At 48.8% G+C, this 23,576-nt stretch overlaps 3 protein-coding genes across 4 annotated transcripts; all 3 read left to right on the top strand.

Annotated features, from left to right (window-relative positions):
* Window positions 1-5,898: 5,898 nt before the first annotated feature.
* LOC112897981 (putative low molecular weight protein-tyrosine-phosphatase slr0328) lies at window positions 5,899-9,386 on the top strand. Of its 2 annotated transcripts, XM_025966387.1 has the most exons (7): window positions 5,899-6,326; window positions 6,974-7,086; window positions 7,175-7,310; window positions 7,405-7,472; window positions 8,200-8,286; window positions 8,995-9,099; window positions 9,214-9,386. In XM_025966387.1, the coding sequence occupies exons 1-6, from the start codon at window positions 5,984-5,986 to the stop codon at window positions 9,070-9,072; spliced, it is 825 nt and encodes a 274-aa protein (XP_025822172.1). In that variant the 5' UTR covers window positions 5,899-5,983; the 3' UTR covers window positions 9,073-9,099; window positions 9,214-9,386. The 2 variants fall into 2 exon arrangements, with proteins under 2 accessions (XP_025822172.1, XP_025822171.1); XM_025966386.1 differs by having other exon boundaries at window positions 8,995-9,386.
* A 311-nt stretch (window positions 9,387-9,697) lies between these two features.
* Window positions 9,698-10,843, top strand: LOC112898399 (predicted GPI-anchored protein 58). Its single transcript, XM_025966722.1, has 2 exons — window positions 9,698-10,022; window positions 10,119-10,843. The coding sequence occupies exons 1-2, from the start codon at window positions 9,698-9,700 to the stop codon at window positions 10,616-10,618; spliced, it is 825 nt and encodes a 274-aa protein (XP_025822507.1). The 3' UTR covers window positions 10,619-10,843.
* A 1,073-nt stretch (window positions 10,844-11,916) lies between these two features.
* On the top strand, window positions 11,917-22,943 carry LOC112897509 (peptidyl-prolyl cis-trans isomerase CYP71). Its single transcript, XM_025965814.1, has 14 exons — window positions 11,917-12,255; window positions 12,342-12,427; window positions 12,743-12,831; window positions 13,022-13,261; window positions 13,356-13,477; window positions 19,340-19,415; window positions 19,668-19,775; window positions 19,861-20,037; window positions 20,486-20,703; window positions 20,845-20,977; window positions 21,116-21,339; window positions 21,801-21,954; window positions 22,049-22,150; window positions 22,462-22,943. The coding sequence occupies exons 1-13, from the start codon at window positions 12,023-12,025 to the stop codon at window positions 22,130-22,132; spliced, it is 1,944 nt and encodes a 647-aa protein (XP_025821599.1). The 5' UTR covers window positions 11,917-12,022; the 3' UTR covers window positions 22,133-22,150; window positions 22,462-22,943.
* Window positions 22,944-23,576: the final 633 nt, after the last annotated feature.

A 23,576-nucleotide genomic window follows, 5' to 3' on the forward strand; every position in this document is an offset into this window, starting at 1 on the left:
TGAACCAGCATGCGTACAAGGCTGCCCATGGCACTAGGGTCAGAGTGAAAAAAACACTTGTATCGGGGATCGCGGAACTTATCTGACGGTAGGGAAGGATGGATCTTGTGGGGATGCGCAAGAAGTATCCGAACTGGCGCTAAAAAGTTTGGCCCGTTTATTCTTATTTATTCGTGCGGGACTCCCAGGAGCATGCAAGCGGCCAAAATGTTTGTGCCTGGGCGCCCATCCGGGCACGAAATGCTCGTAAACCTGCCGAGATAGGTGAGGCAGCGAGCTCAGCACCCGGTTGCGCCCCGGTGGTCTTATCCCCCTCCCCCGCCGCCATGCTTCTTCGCCTCATCTCATTTTGCCCTAGCTTCTCTGGATCCAGAGACCTTTCACCCAGACACCTTTCGGCCAGATCTGCCACTCGCCTTCCTCTGCCCGGTTGATGAGATTGGGATCGATGGGGCCGCTAAGGCCCTCTCCTACGGCGAGACCCCTTCTTCCATGACGACCGCGCCAAGAGACTTGGCTCCACGCCACTGCCGCCGGCGATAATAAGATGAGAGGAGCCGCCGCCACTGCTCACCAGTCAGACTGAGATTGGGAACAGATGCTAATGACCCAAAGCCCCAACGGTGGGGTGCCAGTGGCAACAACGAGGGTGGTGGCTCTGTGGCAGCAGGGGCGGGGGCGCCCATGGTGGCGGGCCGGGGGGGTGGGGGGCACGGCGACGTGAGGGGAGGCACAGCCGATGGAGCTGGATCCGACCTGGCTCATGCTGGGACACTGCGGGAAGGGAGGGAACCGCCGCCACCACCGGAAGGAGGACGGGGCGGCAGGGTTGGGGGAGAAAGAGTACCGCTGGTAGTGGGCATGAGGGGGCAACGTGGGGCCTGCCATGACAAAAGAATGCCCGGAACATCTCAAAATTGAGGGAGGGAAGTTTTCAGTTCTGCTGCGCCAGGCAAATTTTGGCATCGGCTGCCAAGCGTGGAGACGGGTGGTGTCAATTATTTTTTTTGGAAAAGCTCTGCCGATGCATCTAAGAAGGGAAGCAAGCGAGTTCGAGGATTATAAATGTAATATTACATAGCAAATTGAGACTCCTCTAAACATTAAACAAATTATAACACCGCAGGCTACCCTTCTCAGATTAATTTCATCTTTGACCAACAGCACCACCTGATGCGGCTGCAAGCTTTTTGCTGAAAGACTCTTCTATTTCTTTCCTTCCAAATGTTCCAGGCGGTGTAGGAAAGAATTGCAGCCACTGATTGAGGTGCATCGGGCTTCTTTTCCACCACTCTTCTACGCCTTCTTCCTGATTTGCCGGCGCTTGTATTAACGCCTAAGGTCCAGGTACTGATAAGATGCCAGACATGTCGAGCAAAAGGACAGTGCAAGCACAGATGTGCTGCAGTCTCGAAGGCCTGATCCACAAAGCACAAGGCCGATTCGTGGCCACAAGCTTGTCCGCTGTCAGAATTTTGTTTCGCACTAATAGCCAAGCAAAGAATATATGCTTTCTCTCAGCATGAGCATGCCAAATGGCGTCAGCATCAAAAGAGCAGTAGGTTCCTTTCATCTGAGCAAGATAAGCTGACTTGGTAGTATAAGCTCCATTAGCCGTCCATCTCCAAACAATTTGATCCGGTGCATCAGTAAGCTGAATCTGTTGCACAGCATCCCAAAGCACCACATACTGCGCCATCAGCTCTACTGTATCCATCCTCCAAAGCCCCCTCGTCCAATGTTGGTCTGTGGTATCCTCCTTCACCGTTCTATTTTCCCTCCAAGCCAACTTGAACAGCCCTAGTGCAATATCTCTCGGGGCCCTTCCATTTAGCCAACTGCAGTTCTGGAAAGTTGCTTTGTTGCCATCCCCCAAATGCACAATTGTGCTCACTCTGAAGAGTTGTTTATCGACCTCATCACATGGCGGTGCAAAACCCACCCAAAGCCTGTCAGGCTCAGTCCAAGCGTGCCACAGCCAGCGAAATCTCAATGCTCTTCCAAAAAAATTCAGGTCCAACACCCCCAATCCCCCGAGTCCTTAGGCAAGATAATCTTTTTCCATTTTACTAAGCAGTGCCCCCCATTAGCCTCTTCAGATCCTTTCCAAAGGAAACCTCTTCTTAGTCGATCTATTTTTTCGGCGCCCACTTCTTCAAGGCAAAAACAGTTAGAAAGTAAATAGGCACTGCAGTAAGCGCTTTAACCAAAGTCAGTCTGCCAGCCTTATTCAATAATTTCCCTTTCCAAGCTGGAAGCCGGCCAGCAATCTTATTGATCAAAGGTTGAACTTCTATTCTTCTTAGACATCTAGTGCTCAAAGGTACGCCAAGGTACTTGCAAGGAAAAGATTTTATTTGGCATGGGAAATTTTGCATTACCTCCTCCAAGTCAATGCTCTCACATTTGATGGGATACACTGCACTTTTACCCAGGTTGACTCTTAAACCAGATGCTGTGCCGAAAGCTTGAAAAATTTCCTTGATGACGTCAGTCTCCTCCTTAACTGGATCTACAAAGACTGCAACGTCATCAGCATAGAGGCTGCTTCTTATTTTTGCCAAACTTGTATGAATTGGTGACAGGTTTGAAACAGCCTCCTCCAAGGCCAGCAGGTGCTGAAGAGGTCCCAAGATCAGAATGAAAAGCATTGGGGATAAAGGTCCCCTGACTAAGCCCCACCGAGTGCCTGAATTTTCTACTCTGTACACCATTGATGAGGTGTCGATTTTTGTTTGACCACTACGGGGCCATCCGAGTAAAAAATACCCATGCAAGATGGAACCGAGCGGGAGTACCAGGACAAGATGTGCGGTTGGGATAAGCTCCGCGGCCGCTTATAGAAGTGGCAATGCATACCTGGTGGTGGTTGATTTAACAGCATCGGAGGTAAGACAACGTCGCAACAAGCCATCTGTGGGACCACATTATTATGGTATAAGTGGCTAAATTAATATGCATCAGTGTTATATTGAAGATATAGAAAAAAGACATCTCCACATCATCAGTGTGATATTCAAGAACCACAAACACAAGGGGATGAGGAACCAGGCTAGCACATATACATATATAGGGCTGTTTGGTTCCGCTTATTTTAAGCCCTATCAATACCAATTGTAAAGATTAAATATAGATGAATTATAAAACTAACTGCATAATTTTATGGTTTATTCACGAGACGAATCTATTAAGCCTAATTAATCCATAATTAGCACATGTTTACTTATATCATCACATGGGCTAATCACGAACTAATTAAGTTTAATAGATTCGTCTCGCGAATAAGTCTAGGGATTATGGAATTTATTTTATCATTAATCTATGTTTAGTACTTCTAATTAGCATCAAATATCCGATGTGACGGGATTTAAAATAAGTAGCTAGGAAAACCAAACACCCCTACAGTTGTCCTTTTTCTTTCTTATTGGAAAACTTTCAGAAGCAATAATGTTTTATTAAATACTAGTATATATATTTTAAGCAAATTTTGGTGACAGCACGGGCGTTGCAAAAAGAGAAAGATAATTTCCATACCCATTGCTCTTGTTCAGGGATGTTTGGTTCCACAGGACTAAACTTTAGCCCTATCACATTAAAGAGATCTTATCATTTAGAGTTTAATTATAAAACTAATTGTAGAATCCCTAGGCTAATTCGCGAGACGAATCTAATGAAGTATATTAATTCATAATTAGCGGATGATTACTGTAGCATCACTGTTGCAAGTTATGGATTAATTAGACTTATTAAATTTATCTTATGAATTAACACCTATCTATAAAAAAATTTTATAAATAGATTTTATTTAACACTTTTAAATAGCAAGATTTCTTTTTATACGATAGGACTAGTGATTCGGAAAGAGACCTTAGCGCTGCAGATGCAGGCAGATACTACATCGTGAGAGCAGTGAGGTACGAAATTAAATAAAAGCAACGACACGTGCAAAAAAGACGAGCACGGTTAACAGCGAGGCTTGAGTTGGAATAGAAAAGGCGATAGCAAGTTTGCAGGAAGGCTATTCGAGCTAGCGGAACAAACAAGAGCAACAATAATGCACGCTATCGGCTCAAGAGTATATATAAGACCACTGCTAATAAACATTTTGAAAAAGCGAGGATCCTTATAGGAATGGAAGAAGGGGCGGGAAGGAACACCACGCAAGGTGAGCGAACGAATCATCTATATTTCTAGCGTTTCTCTCTCTCTCTCTTTATATATAACCAATACATATATATATATATATATATATATATATATATATATATATAATAGGAAGTACTCCATCACCTATCTATAGTACAATTCCTCTCATTCGGCACTAAAACACCGTACAATTGCATTATCTTTATATATAATTTTCGCACCAAAACATAGCCTGAGATAGTGGTCACGTCACGAGCAAATACTGACCATCGGATCGGCCAGCCGGACGGTTCAGGAAGAACTTGTCCCGATCATTTTGCAAAAGAACCCTCCGACTTTAAAGATCCAGCCCCCTCTCTCGAGCATTTTTTCGAAAAAGCCTATAACTTTTCTCATAATCAACCGCAGTCCAACCTTTCCGATTTATGAAAATTTGCAAACAAAACCTTAAGTTCTTGTAAAATCAACCCGCCATTCTAGCCCTCTCTCAGATTTTTTTAAAAAAATTCTCAAATTTTAATTAAATCAAACCACAGGCCGTTCCATGCATTACTTCTACATGAGTAACATTATACGTACAATTTGAACAACAAAACACGTTGAAATTAAAAATTGTTAGATATAGAATTTGATTAAAAATTCAAAACTACAACTTTATTATAGAGCAAATTTTAAAATTTAAAACGCTTTCGCAATTTATTTGCACAAATGCTTGCATGCGATCCGTCGTACTACAATATGGACACCAAAACATCTTAAAATTAAAAAATATTCGATACAAAAGTTGCTCAGAATTTCAAAAACTACAACTTTATTATATAGTACAATTTCTAATTCAAAACGCTTGTTTATGTAGGATCCATTCTACCTATGATTCAGACACCGAAATGTCTTTACGTCAAAAGATTTGAATAAAAAATTGTTTAAAATTTCAAACCTAAATCTTTGCTAGGCAACAAACTTTTAAAATAAATGATAATAAAAACATACTATAACCGAAAACACTAATTCCATTTCCATACAAAAATAATATCTACCTAAATAGTGCGTCACGACAATAACGGGCTGAAAACCATACTACCTGTATATACAATAATTATTACTACTCTATATATGAATTAAAGTTCATATCAACTATAATCCGACGATACGAAATACGGGTAATTTTTAGGTTACGGGTGAGAATTGAACCTCAGCGACAGCGAGTAGTATGTTTGATCCTGGGTGGGGAACAGCTGCGGAGACGACAATGTCGAGAGAGCCGGAGCTGGTGAAGAACCATTCAAACAGGATGAGCCTTGCAGACAAGAGTTTTTTGCCAGAGGTTGCAGAGACTTTTTAGTAATCATCATCATCAGATCGATTTGGCCCTTCCTCAGTTCTTTATTTCTTCCCTTCCATTTCTTCGCCAAATACCTTTTTTGACGCGTCAAATTCGAAAATATCTCATGCTTGCTCGACATAGAATTTGATCACAAATGTTTGTTTTAAAATAAGATCACATGAATCGTAGGATGCCTCCACACAGTTAAGATTCAAGTGTCAAATGTAAACAAAAGGTTGTCCTAAAATCAGTATTTGGAAACATTCGTAGTTATATGAATTTACTCCATTTTGAATATTGAAAACGGCATTATTCATAATAAGGAAAAGAAAAGAAACGAAAAGAAAAGCAAAGGGAAATGCTCCGGGTCCGGACCCGAGGTCGAGCACCTTGGCGGGCGAATGTCTCTTGCTGTCTCGGTGCCGCCCGAGAGGGGGGGTGGTGGGGGAAGCCAGAGGCCGCGGGAGCCACTCGCTCCCAACACGAATCCTTCCTAATCCACGCGCCCTCGCCATGCCTGGAGCCGTCGCGCCCACGCTCGCTGCGGCGAGCAGCTCCACCGCCGCGGCCTCCTCGCTGGCTCCGAACCCGACAGCGCGAGGAGACCCGCTAGCTAGCAGGCCGTGCCGCATTGCTGCTCCCGCTCCACTTGTCCCACTTGCGGCCACCGGTCGACACGTTCACGGCTGCCGCGGCGCCCCCGCGCCCCTAGCAGTCGCCAGTCCCCACCAGGCGCGGAACCTTCGCCTCCGATTCGCGGCGGCTGCGGCGGAGGGGATGGCTGCGGAGGCCAGCACGGCGGACGCGGCGTCGGCGGCTCAGGCGAAGCCCTTTGCCGTCCTCTTCGTGTGCCTCGGTCAGTCCCCTCAACCCTAGTCTCCGTTGGCATCCGTCTCCGAGGTCGTGCCCGTGCGTGCTTCTAAAGTATGAACTAGTTCGAGTACCGATTCCCGATTGTCCTCGCGTGCGTGCGGATTGAACTTACCCGTTGCTGCTTCGTCTAATAGCCTTCGAATATCGCTTCGAGTCTGATCGCGATTGGCTCACATGGTGATGAGAGATGCTCATGCTCGCCTGTCAGCTTGTGTTACCGTCTTAGATCCCAATGAAGAAATTCTCACAAATTATCTGCTGCAAGATTAGGAAATATGGCGAGTTGGAAGTGCAATTTGCCCACCCTTTGTTTCGATTCCCTGCTTCATGATTGAGAATTCCGATGACTTTACCTGTGCATCGTGAGGCTTGGCAGTTATGTGTAGTGATTGTTCAACTATGTAGCCACTGCCTGTATCAGTGCACGGGCTGTATGAATTCAGATGCTCTGATACTTATGTATGATCGTGCATTGCTTTTTGCAAATGCTTGGGGTTTTGTTCAATAGTGGATAATCCCATCACGCTGCTTTATCTTGGCTGATTGCGTGTTACACTGCGGAGGTGTCTGAGATATTGGTACATATGTATTTGTCCTTTCTTCAGAGCTTGATGTAAACTATTTGTACAGGGAACATTTGCCGGAGTCCTGCAGCTGAGGCTGTTTTCCGGAATCTCGTAAGCAAGCGTGGGCTTGACTCCAAGTTTCAAATAGACTCTGCTGGTACCATAGGATACCATGAGGTGATACCCTGCATTTATTTACCTTGCTTATTTATACATTCACTCAGTTTGGTAGTGGCATCACTGATAAGGTATTCTGTGGATTCAGGGTAACAAGGCAGACTCAAGGATGAGATCAGCTTCAAAGAAGCGGGGGATTGAGGTGACCTCAATATCCAGACCTATCAAACCCTCAGATTTCCGCGACTTCGATCTTATCCTTGCAATGGACAGGCAGAACTATGGTTCTCTCTCAGGCCCTGTTATTTGTGTTTCAGTACCTCTGGATTTTTGTTGATGTATGCTGCTTGATGCAATTTTGTTTTGAACACTATGCAGAAGATATATTGAACGCATTTGAGAGATGGAGACACAAGGAGCCCCTCCCTGACGGTGCACCCAACAAGGTTAGTGCACTTATTTAAGCTCAACATCTCTCAATCTTGACAAACTAGTATTCATTTCATATACATTTGTTTGGTAATTTTGATTTTGAAGACATACTCGTTCCTTCATGGTAGAAACAAAAGTGAGCCATGTCTGTTGAGGGCAACCTAATATTACCAAGAAATATTAAACTGCACATCTGTTTTACACTTTTAATTTCTTTGCCTATGTATTACTTTCTGTAGACTGATATGGTAATAGTACATCCTTCATATATCTATAAACATGATAGTAGATGAAAGACTATGCAACATTTCAATTGCCCTATTGACTCTTGGTGTTTCTGAAATTTCTTTGGCTTGTGCTACTTTAGCAAAGTACACTTTATTTTGGCATGTGTAATTGGTTAGTTTTATACAGCGTAGGCACTCGCCTGCTCTTATTTGCTTGGTGTGATGCTTACTTTAGTTTAGGGGCTTACCTTGTTAACAATGCCTGCAAAGGGCAATTTTGTTTATTGGTTAATTATCTATGTAAAGAGCACACCTTTCCTTCTCTGCTTGATACCTTTCTTTTATTCTTGCTACTAGCATATTTAAAAAGTTGTAGGGAAACTACTGAATATTGATTCAACTTTTTTATTTTTTTGTTATATACTTAAGGTATGTAATGGCATCATATTTTTTAAAATGTTTATTCATTCACGAAAGCTAACACCTATGCAATTATTACCTGTATATTTATTAGGTTAAGCTGATGTGCTCCTACTGCAAACGACATACCGAGTCTGAAGTCCCAGATCCTTATTATGGAGGCCCTCAGGGATTTGAAAAGGTCAGTAGCATGATGTGCTTTCTACTCAGTAACAAGTTTGCAAATACTTTTTCTATCTTAAGAGATGAGATTTTGTCCCAGGGGCCAATGAGTATGAATGCTGTGGTCCCTCAACATGTTCCTGTCCTAGCTTAGTGTGAACAGGGCATACCTTGATTTATGCTTTCCATTTATGATCGTCAAGCTTGCATTCTGAGTGACTGAGACCATAGATATGCAGGAGCTCTGCCAAGTATTTGTTCATAAAATTTTAAATCTAAACAACTACTGAACTTTAGATGGATTTTGTATAATAACCGTTACATGTCAGCACTTGCTTTTGGAATACGATCATACCTGCAAAGTGAGTTTAGCGAATAATCTTCTTTTGATACGAAGAGAAAAAAAAACTTGCATGTCTAGATTATGATGGTAGCTTGAGCAGCATATGTTGCAATAATAAACTAGATTACATTAACTAACCATGGGAAATAAAAAGCTAGGATTTGTTTCACATCCTTAATTTAATTTTGCTGACAATTCGATGTTGAATCACCAGTTCATGTATACTCTGATATATTCTCTTACTCAGCACCTTGTATAGTTGGATGCGATAACCATTTTACCTTCCTAGCTATTGTCATGTATTATGCCCATCTACATGAGAAGAACATTTGCGTTTGATATGTCTCTTTATGCTAATAAGTGATCTTGGGGCAATGCTTTCAGGTCTTGGATTTATTGGAAGATGCATGTGAGTCACTGCTTGATAGCATCGTGGCAGACAATGCAAGCATTTCTGCATGACCTTGGATATGTACACCTGCAGGCGATGTAAATCTCCACTTTTTCATCAGACATCTTCTTTTCAGATGCATGGTTATCTGTATGCTGTAGCATATATGCGCTGCTGGAGTCATTTGATTGCAACATTGATCATGTTCCCAGGTGCTGGTTGGGATTTGTATCTGCCGCCATCCTTATGCAGCATTCTGATATTAATCCTGTATGTGTGTCGTGGGCTGTGGCATACAGAAACATACTCATCATGGTTCCTTTCCACCCAGATAATCAGAAACAATCTGAAGGGCCTACATTCTTATGCCCATTTGACGTACCAATTTTGTATAGAACTGTAAGAACATTTTGTTTTCTTTCTTTGAATTTTGCAGTATGTTTCTTTACATCTTACACTTCATCCTTCGATCACCAATCATCAGAAACACATTCACAGGCGACATTGGGCGCCGGTCACCGGCGGTAGCACTGCACGTGCAAGAAGAATCCACCGGGCGACTGGCCCCTCGCCGCCGTGTCGTCGGCCATCCACAGCCTGCCCTCCTTCTCCGCCCTGGCTTTGACCATGAACTGCGCCCCCGCCCCCGCGTTGCCGCCGCCCCGGCCGCCGAACCACCAGTCGTGCACGTCCCACATGACGTCGACCACCTCCCCGTCGGCCAGCACGGCGGCGCGGTTGCCCCGGAAGCCCCACCCCACCCGCCGCACCTCCGCCACCTTCTCCCCGTCGATGCTCACCCGCAGCAGCCCATCGCCGCCCCTGCACGCGTGCACGGCCACCTCGTGCTCGTCGCCGCCCTCGCGGAACCGGCACCGCGTGACGTGCGCCGCCCCCGCGCCCCGCAGCTGCTCGCGCCGGCTGACGAGGGCCGCGCCGCGGGGGACGGCGGCGCCGAGGCCGAGGCCGAGGCGGTGGGAGAGCTCGCGCGCCGCGGCGCCCGCGCCGAGGAGGAGCGCGAGTTCGGCGTCGGCCACGACGGCGAGGCCGTAGTCGCGCTCGGGCTCCGGCGTCGCGGACAGGCCCGAGGGGTACTTGGCCTCCGCGGTGTCCCAGTGAACCCCGACGGCCGTGCCGGCGCCGGTGACCAGCGTCCGGCTCCCCCGCTTCTTCTGCAGCAGCACCTGGCGGCTCCCCGCCGCCGCTGCCCATGACGCCGAGTCGCCATCGTCGAATGCGACGGCGACGCCGGCCGCTCCCGCGGCGCTGCGGGTCCACGTGACCCGGACGAGCATCTCCTTGCCCGAGGACAGCACCGCCCTGTACACGCTCGTGGTCGCCGCCTGCAGCGAGCGGTCGAGCGCGCCGCGGCCCGAGACGGAGGCCGCCGCGACGCTGACGGAGCCGTCGCCGAAGCAGGACAGCTCCCTCATTGCTCCGCCGCCGGCCGGTCCGCCGCTGTTAGCAATGGCGACGCCGGGCAGAGCGATTCAACGCCGCGAATCTGGCTGCAGGCACGCTGCCAATGCAATGCATCGGAGGCGAGGCGAGGAGACCACCGAACGGCGTTTTAATTGGGGAGCTTGCAGGGAGGTGGCGGTCAAAGGACTCATTTAACGGCAAAAACCCACTGCAGGTCTGGTCAAATAAGGAATTTTGTTAGCATTAAAACGTTAGGCAATTTGACCAAAGATTATTCTCAGCTGTCAGCATGTTGCAGCCCGTCGCCATTGCTAGGCTAGGCTGCCATCTACCCAACATATTATTTAGTATCAGTTTTTTTTCCTTTATTTTTTGCACGATGGCATTGCTGGCAAGTGACAGGGAGACCGTATCATATTCCGGGCTGGTGTTGGAGTGCTCGACGCCCTAACTCCTAACCAAGCAATGTCTTTTGTTATCGTCGCTATGGCTGTTGTCATGTCAGCACATGTGTGTGTGGGCATTGGGCTGTCAAGGAAGATACCGGTCGGCCAAATCAGGCGCCACGGCTAATCGAGCGGCGACATGGAATGACCCGTCGTGATCCGAGTGAGGATGATGGAGCGCGGGCGCGCTTGTCCTGGACACATGCATGTGTCTTTGAGCTGTGCGTGCGCTGATACCATGGCCGGAATCTTCAGTACTAACTAATCTCTTTCTTTTTCCCTGCTCGAGGTGGTTTTTTTTAATTACACGATACAACTTAGAAACTGGCTTCAAACACTATACGCGTAATGCGGTTTCGATCGGAGCATCGTCAATGGTTCAGAAGAAAAAAAGATTTCCAATAGTCTGGTTTTGGGGTTTTCTCAAAATTTATTGGAACCAAATAATACCCCTAATCTCCAACACTTCCCAAAAATCGTTTTAAAAAAACAAGTTTGCACCACATTAGCCATCAGTGGGTCCGTAACATATTGGGCATGCAATTTGGGAATTATTGGAGAGGCACAGGACTGATTTTGGTGCATAAACAGTGAAAATTGGGTGATTTGTAGGCCAAAATATTAGGCATGGATTTTGAAAAAATATCGGAGGACGGCCATTCTCTTCACATCCAAATCCAAAATTTAATAATTTATTTTTGAGAGGAAAATTTAATATTTTTTGGAAAGGTGTATTGACTATTGAGGATTATTGGAGACACTCCTAACCAAAACTCGTCCGTGGTTGGGCCGCGCTCAACTGGGCCCAATGGGCTTTTCAACGACAAGACGCCACCTCGTTACTAACAGCCCGCAATTTTTTGCGTAAGGACTCCTATACAAAGCTGTTTTCTCAATAACACCCTCCCAAGTTTGGATCGCGACTATTCTCCGCGATCCAAATCTGGGGCTCCACGCTGACCGCCGGATCGCGATCTGGCGGCCGAGATCGAGGCACGGAGGCGGTGGGGGCAGCATTTTGCCAGGGAGGCCCCGCATCTTCTCCAACCATCACGAACCGCTCCTTCCGCCGTTTCGTCAAGCTCGCGCGGTCGCGAACCTCCCCCAAAATCCCCAGAACCCTAGCAGAGCTCTAGCCCCCACCCCACTCGCGATGGCGTCGGAGAGCGAGACGACGGCGGTGTCCACCATAACGAGCGCGACGGTCGACGACGGTGGCGCGCACGAGAGCAAGCGGGAGCTCGGCAGTGGCGCGGCCAGCACCACTAGCGTTGGCCAGGAGGAGGAGGACATGATAGGGCCGGGCCCGGCGCCGGCGAAGCAGCGGCAGAAGCGCCCGCTCCAGTTCGAGCAGGCCTTCCTCGACGCCCTCCCCTCCGCCGCCATGTGCGTCTTCGCCTAACTACTCGTCGCGGTTTGGGGTCAGGATTTTGGGGTGCGTGGTGGCTCACGGTAGTGTTTTGGGTTTGCAGGTACGAGAAGAGCTATATGCATCGGGACGTCGTCACCCACGTCGCCGTCTCTCCGGCCGACTTCTTCATCACTGGAAGCGCAGATGGTGATCTCTCTCACACTCTCGTATCATATCTTAGTTCCTGTGTTATACTGGTTTTTGGTACGGGATGAATTAGCTTATTGCCACCTCTGCTATTTTTTAATTTGTCGGAATGATATGTGCAAGTGGAGAGCTGTTCTGTGCTGTGGATTCAAATTTAGGGCTTAGGTTCTGTGGAGTGCCATTGCTTGTCTTGGTGAACAGCACTATTGAATTGCTTAGATCAATGCAGGAATGTATGTTATTGAGTTAATGGGGAACGGTGTTTGCTTCAGCCTCAAATTGGTGCTTAATCGCCTTGTTTTTCTTTTGTTTTAGGGCACCTCAAGTTTTGGAAGAAGAAACCTGTTGGGATTGAATTTGCTAAACATTTTCGGTCTCATCTCAGTCCCATCGAAGGCCTAGCTGTGAGTGCCCGCATCCTTAAGTTCATTTTCTCGATTCAGAAGGGTTGCTACATTCATGCTATTAATCTTATGATGCATAATAAAGCATTCTTAGGCTTGCTAGTTGCTACTCTGAGTCATTGCTCCTACCAGTGGTAGTGGTAGTGGTAGTACGAGCAACTGCAAATTATAGCATGGTTCAGTAATGCAGGTGAGCGTTGATGGATTGCTTTGCTGCACGATATCCAGCGATCATTCTGTGAAGATATATGATGTTGTAAACTATGACATGATGTTCATGATGCGTCTCCCATTTGTTCCTGGGGCTATTGAGTGGGTTTATCGAGAGGGGGATGTCAAACCAAAACTTGCTGTTAGTGACCGAAATACACCTTTTGTTCACATATATGATACTCATTCTGGTTCAAACGATCCAATCATCTCCAAAGAGGTATTCTGCTGTTGCCATTCATTGTTTGTTTGTATATAATTCCTGTTGATTTACAAGAGGACCCTAACCGTATGAGCTTCTTTATTCTCCGCAGATTCATGCTGGTCCTGTTAAAGTAATGAAATATAACCATGTGCATGATGTTGTGATATCTGCTGATGCCAGAGGACTGTTGGATTACTGGTCTCCATCTACCCTCAACTTTCCAGATCAAGAGTATGTTGTTGCTTGTTTGCAGTTACTTTTAACTTCATGTAGCCCCTAATACATAGTTAGGAAAACATTCTCCAATTCTCCTGAAGAACCGATGCATGCTTGAGCATATGTTTCCATCTTTCACTACCGTGGAAAACTTCATAACTGGAACCGCGTACCTGCTATTATTTGTTCATCACAGTGAAATCTAATTAGGTGCTATTATGTTTAGTAAAATTGCATTTGCTCAAGAAATTACTAAGCGCGTAGAGCAGAGAATTTTGCTGCACATGTATATTCCCACCATACCATGGCTAGATCCTGGGTTGTGTGGATCGGCACCACCCGAGACTTCCTTGATTGATGTGTCTAGGATATATTTCATGTCAAGGGCCGTGTTCGGCAGGGATGCCGGACCTCGACTCCGGAGCTCGTACTCTCGCTCCGTGGTAGCTTCAGCAGGGTTATGCCCCCACGCTGATGACTCGCTCGCCGGGTTATACCCCCCTGGCTCACGGCTTGAGAGAAGAGAGAGACGAGATTGGTTTAACTTTTGCTTAATCCAACTGCGTATGGTTACAAGATATAAATGGCCTCAGGCCCAGCCAACCGGAGCAACAGGCTCCTCTAATTTAGGACTAAAAATAGCAAGCTAATCTCTCTTTCCTTCTTAGCCACGCGCTGATACTCTTTCCTTCTCAGCCACTTGCGTGAATGTTGGCCAGCTGTTCGGCGCGCTCCTGCGCACGGCGCACGTCCCTGGCTCGGCGGCGCCTGGTGTACGTGCGCCCGAACATGACATCTCCCTCCCCGCCAAGAACCAGCTCGTCCTCGAGCTGGAATGCCGGGTACTTGGCGCGGAACGCCGCCGTGTCTTCCCACGTAGCCGATGCAGCTGTAGCTCCTTGCCACTGGATGAGGGCTTGGGGCACACCACCGACGACGCGATAGCGCACGGCGCGTGCAGGCTCGGGGTCGAGGGCGCCATGTCGAAGAGGAGGCAGTGGCGGGGTTGCTGCAGGTGGCTCTCCCCGGAACTTCTTCAGCAGCCCCACGTGGAATACGTCGTGGATGCGGGCGCCGGCTGGCAGGGCAAGCCGAACAGCGACGTCGTTGATGAGCTCGATGACGCGGTACGGTCCGCAAAAACGGGGCTTGAGCTTTCCGGCGGCGGCCTGGGGTAGCGAGGAGGCCGAGCGCTGACGAAGACGAAGAAGCGCCCAGTCACCAACTTGGTAGCTGACCTGACGGTGATGGCGGTCGTAGAACAACTTCTGGGTGGCCTGTGCCTGCTCCAAGCGGCCCTTCACGTCGGCCAAGAACTCCTCGCGCTCCGCCATGGACTTGGCGACAGCCGGCAGCCTGGTGTCGCCCGGCTCATAAGAGCGGATCGACGGTGGGTCGCGCCCGTAGACGACGCGGAACGGCGTGTCCCGCAGCGAGGACTGGTAGGCAGTGTTGAACAAGTACTCTGCCCACGGCAGCCATCGAAGCCACTGTCGTGGCCGATCGCCCGTCAGACACCGCAAGTACATGATGATGACGCGGTTGGCTGACTCTGACTGTCCGTCCGACTGAGGATGGAAAGCCGTCGTCATGTGGAGCTTGGTACCCATCAGCCGCATAAGCTCCTGCCAAAACAGAGACGTGAAGACAGGGTCCCGGTCGGAGACCATGAACTGTGGGACACCATGGAGGCGGACGACTTCGGCGAAGAATGCTTGGGCGACGGACTCTGCGGAGTAGGGATGTGCCAACGGAATAAAGTGGCAATACTTGCTCAGGCGATCCACCACCGTGAGGATCACAGACTTCCCGCGGACGCGCGGCAAGGCCTCCACAAAGTCAAGCGCGACATCCGTCCACACACCCTGCGGCACCGGTAGCGGCATCAAGAGGCCCGCCGGGTGGAGGTGTTCGGACTTGTATCGCTGGCAGACTGCACATGAGCGCACCCAGTCCTGCACCAACTCCTTCATGTTAGGGAAGCGGAAATCACGTCGGAGACGATGCAGGGTGCGCTGAACGCCCTCGTGGCCGTCCTCGTGGACCGCCCGGAGTATCTCCGGTAGCAGCGGCGAGGCGGGCGGTATGTACAGCCGGCCCCCGAACAGCACCATGCCGTCGACGATGGTCCAGGTCGCAGGCCGGGTCCCGGCGGCAATCTCGGCGTGCAGGGCGACCAGGGCCGGGTCCTCGAGCTGGGCCTGGCGTAGGCGGTCAACGAAGTCGAAGCGCGGGCCAGAGATGGCCAGCAGGGCCCCATCCGCAGTGTCTCGCCTGGACAGCGCATCTGCGACGGAATTAGCCGCGCCGGGCTTGTACTCCACTGAGAAGTCGAAGCCCAACAGCTTGCCCACCCAATGGTGCTGTGGAATGGTGGCCAAGCGCTGGTCCAGCAAGTACTTGAGACTGTAGTGGTCAGTCCGGACGATGAAGCTGCGCCCCCATAAGTATGGCCGCCAATGGCGAACCGCCTGGACCAAACCAATGAGCTCCCGCTCATAAGCAGCGAGCGCCCGGTGCCGTGGCGCCACAGGCCGGCTGTAGAAGGCGATCGGGTGTCCGTCTTGGATGAGAACAGCCCCGAATCCATGAGACGACGCGTCGCACTCGACGATGAAGGGCTTGGCGAAGTCCGGCATGCCCAACACCGGCGCGGTGGTGACCGCGGCTTTGAGCTCGGTGAAGGCCGCGGCAGCCTCGGCACTCCAGGCGAAGCCGTCCCGTTTGAGCAGGGCGGTGAGTGGTGCGGCGATGGAGCCGTAGTTGTGGATGAACTTGCGGTAGTAGCCCGCCAAGCCGAGGAATCCGCGGACCGCCCGCGGTGAACGTGGCACCGGCCAGTCCATGATGGCCTGCACCTTGGCCGAGTCCATGGCCACGCCGGCCGCCGAGACCGTGTGGCCGAGGTAGGCGACCGTCGGAACGCCGAACGCACACTTGGAGCGCTTGACGAACAAGGTGTGGCGACGGAGCTCGGTGAGGACGATGCGAAGGTGCCTGAGGTGGTCCGCCCAAGATTTGCTGTAGATCAAAATATCATCAAAAAACACAAGCACGAAGCGTCGGAGGAAGGGGCGGAGCACGTCATTCATGAGTGCCTGGAACGTGGCCGGGGCGTTGCACAGCCCAAACGGCATCACGAGGAACTCATAGAGGCCGTCATGTGTGCGGAAAGCCGTCTTGTGGACGTCGTCGGCCCACATCTGCACCTGGTGGTACCCCGACCTCAAGTCGAGCTTGGTGAAGAACTGCGCTCCATGGAGCTCATCCAGTAGCTCGTCGACGACAGGAATGGGGTAGGCATCCTTCACCGTGATGGCGTTCAGCTCGCGGTAGTCGACGCAGAAGCGCCACGAGCCGTCCGGCTTCTTGACGAGGAGCACCGGGGAGGAGAACGCGGAGTCGCTGCGCCTCACGATGCCCTGCGCTATCATAGCCGCGCACTGCCTCTCCAGCTCGTCCTTGTGCGCGGCAGGGTAGCGATATGGCCGGACTGCCACGGGGGCCGAGCCGGGCTTGAGAGTGATGCGGTGGGCGCGCCCCCGGGCCGGTGGCAGGCCGGTCGGCGCCGCGAAGACGTCCTCGAAAGCGTCCAGCAGCTCTTCGAGGAGGGGCTCGGTCACTGGAGCGGCCGCATGAAGGCGGGGAGTGGCCGGAGGTGCAGTGCCGTGCCAACAGACGTCCCGCCCCGCATGCGTGAAGGCCATGGTGCCTGCCGCCACGTTCCAGACGATGTCCCCCAATAGGGCCATCCAGTTGGTGCCGAGAACAACATCGTAGCCCGCCAAAGGCATGACGTAGAGGTCGACGCGGAACTCCAACCCATCGATGATGACCGGCGCCTGACGAAGAACGCCCGGGCAAGAGATGCGCTCCCCGTTGGCCACTGTGGCTGTTAGGCGAGGGCGCGTCTCAACGGGCAGCCCCGTGCGCTGGGCCGCGGCCTCCCCGATGAAGCTGTGTGTGGAGCCGGTATCGACGAGCGCGGTGAAGGTCGCCGACCCCACGTGCACGCGGAGTTGGATGGTGCTGGTGACAGGCACCCCGGCGACGGCGTGTAGAGAGAACACGGGCGCCTCCTCCTCCGGCTCGTCCTCAGCGAGTTCGAAGCCGTCGATGTAGAAGATGCGGCGACACACCCTGTTGTGGCCGCGCGAATATGGCTCATTGCAATTATAGCAAAGGCCGAGACGGCGCCGTTCCGCCTGCTCCTCCACCGAGAGGCGCTCGTTGGCTGGGCCCCCGTCTCTGGGCGGTGGCGCTGGAAGGGCCAGAGGCGCCTTTGGAGCGGGCAGCGCTGGTTGCGCGGGCACCGAAAGGACGGCCACCGCGGGTGCCGCCGGGCGTGGAACGGGCGCCGGCAGGATCGCCCGGGTCGCCGCCTTGGGGGCCGCCTGGTTGAGGCGATCCAACTCCACCAGCTCCATTTGGCGAGCCAAACTCATGGCCGCCGCGAGTGATGCCGGGGCGTGGACGCGCACCTGGTGGCTGAGCGGGGGCAGCAGACCGCCGGTGTAGAGCTGCACCCGCTGGTCTTCCTCAAGGCGGCCGGCGCGCGGAAGGAGCGCCTGGAACCTGTTGGAGTACTCCTCGACGGTCCCCGTGCGGCGGCATTCGGAGAGTTCGAACAACGGCGCTGAACGCAAGGCCGGCCCGAATCGCAGGTGGAGAAGCTCCTTGAATCGCCCCCAAGGAGGCGTGCCTTCATCGTCTTGGAGCTGGATGAACCAGAACTGGGCAATGTCCTCCAAGTTGTAGGAGGCCATCCACACCTTCTCCTCCGGCATGATGCGCTGCTGGCGGAAATAAGATTCGCACCGATTGATGAACAACAGCGGATCAGTCTTGCCGTCATAACGGGGAAAATCCAGCTTCTGGAACCTGGGCGGCCGATCGGTGTGGTGCTGGCCGTCGGGGCGGCTGTCAGCGTCCGACGACGAGGCCGCTTGCGCCTTGAGGCCCGCCACATCGGCGGACAGGGTCTTCAACATTTTGACGACGTCGGCGAGGCTTGGTTCTTTGTCACCCATGGCCGGATGCACAGAGGAGGACGGGGCCGAGAGTGGTGGTGACGGTGGTGGGGCTGGTGGTGGCGCTGTGGCGGATGGAGGGCTGGTGGTGGCGGTGGGATGGGATGCAGCGGTGGTGGATCGGAAGGATCGGCGTGACACTGATACCAGGTTGTCAAGGGCCGTGTTCGGCAGGGATGCCGGACCTCGACTCCGGAGCTCGTACTCTCGCTCCGTGGTAGCTTCAGCAGGGTTATGCCCCCACGCTGATGACTCGCTCGCCGGGTTATACCCCCCTAGCTCACGGCTTGAGAGAAGAGAGAGACGAGATTGGTTTAACTTTTGCTTAATCCAACTGCGTATGGTTACAAGATATAAATGGCCTTAGGCCCAGCCAACCGGAGCAACAGGCTCCTCTAATTTAGGACTAAAAATAGCAAGCTAATCTCTCTTTCCTTCTTAGCCACGCGCTGATACTCTTTCCTTCTCAGCCACTTGCGTGAATGTTGGCCAGCTGTTCGGCGCGCTCCTGCGCACGGCGCACGTCCCTGGCTCGGCGGCGCCTGGTGTACGTGCGCCCGAACATGACATTTCACATGTGGATGAATAAAGCCTAGCTCTATATTGCTTTAAAAAAAGGGAAATAACATAATCAATGTACAGCTTTAATCCTGTTTTAAATCAATTCCTTGTGTGATAATAGCCTACATAGTTGTTTTTGGTTTGGATCTCTATTAATCCTATAACTATGTCAGCATATTCCTGTGGTTTCCCTTTGTGATGCACTAATATCCTCCCATCTTAACCCCTAGGCTAATGCATCAACTTGGACTTGCAAATAATTGGTATTTCTATGTGTTTTGTGCAGAGTGAGGTTTCGTCTGAAAACAGATACAAATCTATTTGAAATTGTAAAATGCAAGACAAGTGTGTCTGCTATCGAGGTAATTTTTTTATTACTGATATGATTTAATTAGTTTCTTCATTCAGACTAAGTATGCATTTGTATCTGAATTTGTAAACATACTGAACCATATATGATTGACTGAATTTGAAATCAAAGTAAATCATTAGATACAGTAAACAGTGTCTAGTGTATTTTGAAATTTGGCACTCTAAAGAAATAATGGGTTGGACAGTGTTATCCTTCAGGTTGCGCATTGAACAACTATGCTAAATGATTTGGTGCTGTTCAGGTGAGCAGTGATGGAAGTCAATTTGCTGTCACATCCCCTGATCGCAGGATACGAGTATTTTGGTTCAAAACTGGAAAACTAAGACGTGTTTATGATGAGTCCCTAGAGGTAAGAAACTTCCCCCGGCAAATATTTGCGGAGCAAAGGTTATAATATTGTATTCTTATTCCCAATTGAATGTTGTCATTTCTAGGTGGCACAAGATCTTCAAAGAAGTGATGTTCCATTGTATCACCTTGACGCTATTGATTTTGGGCGCCGAATGGCCGTGGAGAAGGAACTAGAGAAAACAGAAAATGTTCCACAACCTAATGCCGTCTTTGATGAGAGCTGCAACTTTCTTATTTACGCTACTCTTTTGGGTATAAAGGTAAGCTATGCTTCTTTCTTTCCCACATTTTCCTTGTTATGGTTTGTACATTTCAGTATTATTAGACTGTATATTATATTCCTTTTGTTATCTTACATTCGTAATGATCAAAGTTTCTGCCAGAGATTCTGTAAGGCTAAAATGTCATAGGATTTTCTTATTCCTATGGGTTTATATCTTATATGGGCCAATTGATGGTTTTACTAGAAGATCATGCCACTGAGATCTTTTTAGTCATTTACTCAAGTCCAAACAAATAAAAATAAGTCATTCAGTGTCTTGATTTCTTCTGTGTCAAGCTGGGGCTCTTCCATGTTTCTCCTGTTGAGTTACATTGCATAAAAATAAGTCATTCTTTACTTTTTGCTGATTGCATATATCATATATGAATCATACTGTTCTTAAATCTTCTGTAAAACCTATTAACCTTGTCATACATGTTACCCAGATTGTAAATTTGCACACGAATAAGGTTTCCCGCATCCTGGGGAAGGTAGAGAACAATGAGAGGTTTCTGAGAATCGCTCTATACCAAGGCGACAAAGGCAACAAGAAGGTTAGAAAAATTCCTTCAGTAGCTGCCAATGTCAATGATAGCAAGGAACCCTTATCAGACCCAACTCTGCTATGCTGCGCTTTCAAGAAGCATCGAATATATCTCTTTAGGTATGCTACTCAATCATCTCCGGAGAGTTTCTTATTGGCCAGTTCTATAGTTTTTGCATGGTGAATTCCTCTTTAAAAGTCTGTTCCATCTGTAGTTTTTGCGTAACATGGTGCTGCCTTTGTATTCTTTTATTGTACCAGTCGTAGGGAACCTGAGGAACCTGAAGATGCAACTAAGGGTAGAGATGTGTTCAATGAAAAACCGCCACCAGAAGAGCTTTTGGCTGTATCAGATTTAGGAAAAACTGCTACGACATCATTGCCCGATAATTTGGTATGTTACTCCTTCGTTTGAAGGAACTTTGGTATCTGAATTGTTTTCTCAAAATTGCTTTTCTTGTGACTTGTGAGGGACTTGATTTCTTTCTTTGATTTTTAACCTATGAATCATCGGCCTTATGCCATATTTCAGGTGCTGCATACTTCTATGGGTGACATTCACTTGAGACTATATCCAGAAGAGTGTCCAAAAACTGTGGAGAACTTCACTACCCATTGCCGGAACGGTTATTATGACAATCTTATATTTCATCGTGTAATTAAAGGATTCATGATTCAGACTGGGGATCCTTTGGGAGATGGCACTGGTGGGCAATCCATCTGGGGCAGTGAATTCGAAGATGAATTTCACAAAAGGTATTTTATATGTTGTTTTTCCCATAGATGTGCAAATAGGAGTATTTGTTTCTGCATCTTATACAACTGGGGCTCTATAAGTTCTTTAGCCACGAAATTTCTTTTTTCCACCCTACTTTTGTCCAGAACACATGTATTCATTTTGCTTTCTAGTTTATCCAAGATACAGCGTTGACCCAGATAATGCAACAAGATGTATTTCATTCTTTTCTGTTCATACCATTTTGATGTGGCCGACCTCTATGGTTGAAAAAAATATTAGCGGAACATTGACAGCTGAATGCAACATTCGTCAGCAGCTTATATTTTTTTGGTGGTGTTAGTTTCTGGCATGCTTATAGGATAAGGATAAGGATAACATTTTGACACTAGTCATTGTTTTTAAAGTGTGGTCAGATGTCATGTGAGCCACCTCTTATCCCTTATAATGTAAGTGACATCTCTGGCGTTTTTTCATGCAGCTTGAGGCATGACAGGCCTTTTACACTTTCCATGGCCAATGCGGGACCTAATACCAATGGTTCTCAATTCTTCATCACCACTGTGGCCACTCCATGGCTGGATAACAAGCACACAGTGTTTGGTAGAGTTGTGAAAGGGATGGATGTTGTCCAGGTATTGAACTTTTTGCAATTCATTTTAGTGGCTGAATTATCTCTGTTCATTTCTATTGCTTTTTTCGTCCTAACTTTATGTTTTGTGCTTGAAGCAAATTGAGAAGGTCAAGACTGACAAGAATGACAAACCATATCAAGATGTAAAGATCTTAAATGTTACAGTTCCCAAGACATAAGCTGCTGCTGATCAGCAGGTCAGTGATTCTTGTCCCGTTCATTCTATTCCTTCAATAATTTTGAAGATTTGGTTCTTGACTCTTGAGCTTATATTTATGAACAAGGCTTGTCTGTTTGGCCCTGATACGTCCATTTTGTTTTTTTAGTTGTCTTTGTTTTTGCATCTTTGTCTGTTTGGCCCTGAACCCCTGATACATCCATTGGGCTTTTTTAGTTGTCTGTCTTCATTTTTGCATCTTTTCTTGTGAACTACCGTGACCGTGGGCTTTTCAATGTATTTTATAGGCTGTCCTTGTTCTCATTGTCTAATGTCTTGTGGCTGGTGTAGGGTTGGGACATTGCGCCTGCACTTCCTTTAGTTCCTTGGTTGGACATTGCTTACCCGCCAAAGACAACGTGCTCGCGTTCTACAAGAAGTTATGCATGCTTTGGTGAAGTGAGCACGGCTTCCGCTACTAAAGACTTTGTCTTATTGGGACCATGCAGTTTTCAGGATCGATGGTGTCTCAGGAATTATCTGAGAACTTAACTAAGTTATTTTCGAGTCCAGAATCTTGGAGCGGAGTGTTTGTATCTTTATAACGAGGAATTAATCTTGCAGGGTTAAATTGGGGGACAAACCCCCCTGGTCTTAGCTGTTTAATTCATGGCAACTGTATGTGGAAGATGTGTCCAGCTGTCCAATGTATAATCATATTCCTTTAAGAGCTGCTGGAACGCCTTTGTAAGGTTGTCCCATATACAAAATTTTTGCGATGTTTCGGCCAAAACTTGTAGTCAGCCATACTGGGTAGACATTATTTTTGTTTTTTGCGTTTTTGTTTGTGCCTGAGATGTACCTTTCAGGGAAGCCGTCTGGGTGTCTCTTTTTTGACGGTCCTATAAAAACTGTTGATGTTGTGGTTTAGATTTGTTAATGGCATGAGAGGACGATCTGTCGAGTAGGACGCGTATGAGCGGAAGCTTGGGTGCGGGTTTTTGTTTAGCCTTTAGCCAAGCTGATGAACTCATCGTCGTTGTCTTCTCCTGAGCTCTTCGCTTGTGTGTTGAAGCAGCCACGAAACTGATTGGATTGAACGGCGTTTGGACTTGGACCCATCAGAGTTACCGTCTGGACGACTCTTGTTTGACTACGAGCCTGTATCTGGTATGCAGGGTGGATTGAATGCGTATGGAATCGGATTTAGATAGCATTTTTTATCATATTTTAACTTGGATACGGATACGGATCCAGATATTCTCGAATATGAATGTAAAATGGATATTTCAAATTCGGATTCGAATTTGAATATTTACTCGATATATAGGATAATATAATTTGGATACATCTATATTTTGGGGAATGGACGGAGCAGTTGGCAAAGTGAAAAAGAATTGACCTGAGACGGGCGTCGTCGTCAGCAGTGACGTGGATGCAACGCCAGCCCGTGTGAGCGGGTGGGG

The sequence above is a fragment of the Panicum hallii genome, chromosome 6 (genome assembly GCF_002211085.1).
Source record: "Panicum hallii strain FIL2 chromosome 6, PHallii_v3.1, whole genome shotgun sequence".
Taxonomy (NCBI): domain Eukaryota; kingdom Viridiplantae; phylum Streptophyta; class Magnoliopsida; order Poales; family Poaceae; genus Panicum; species Panicum hallii.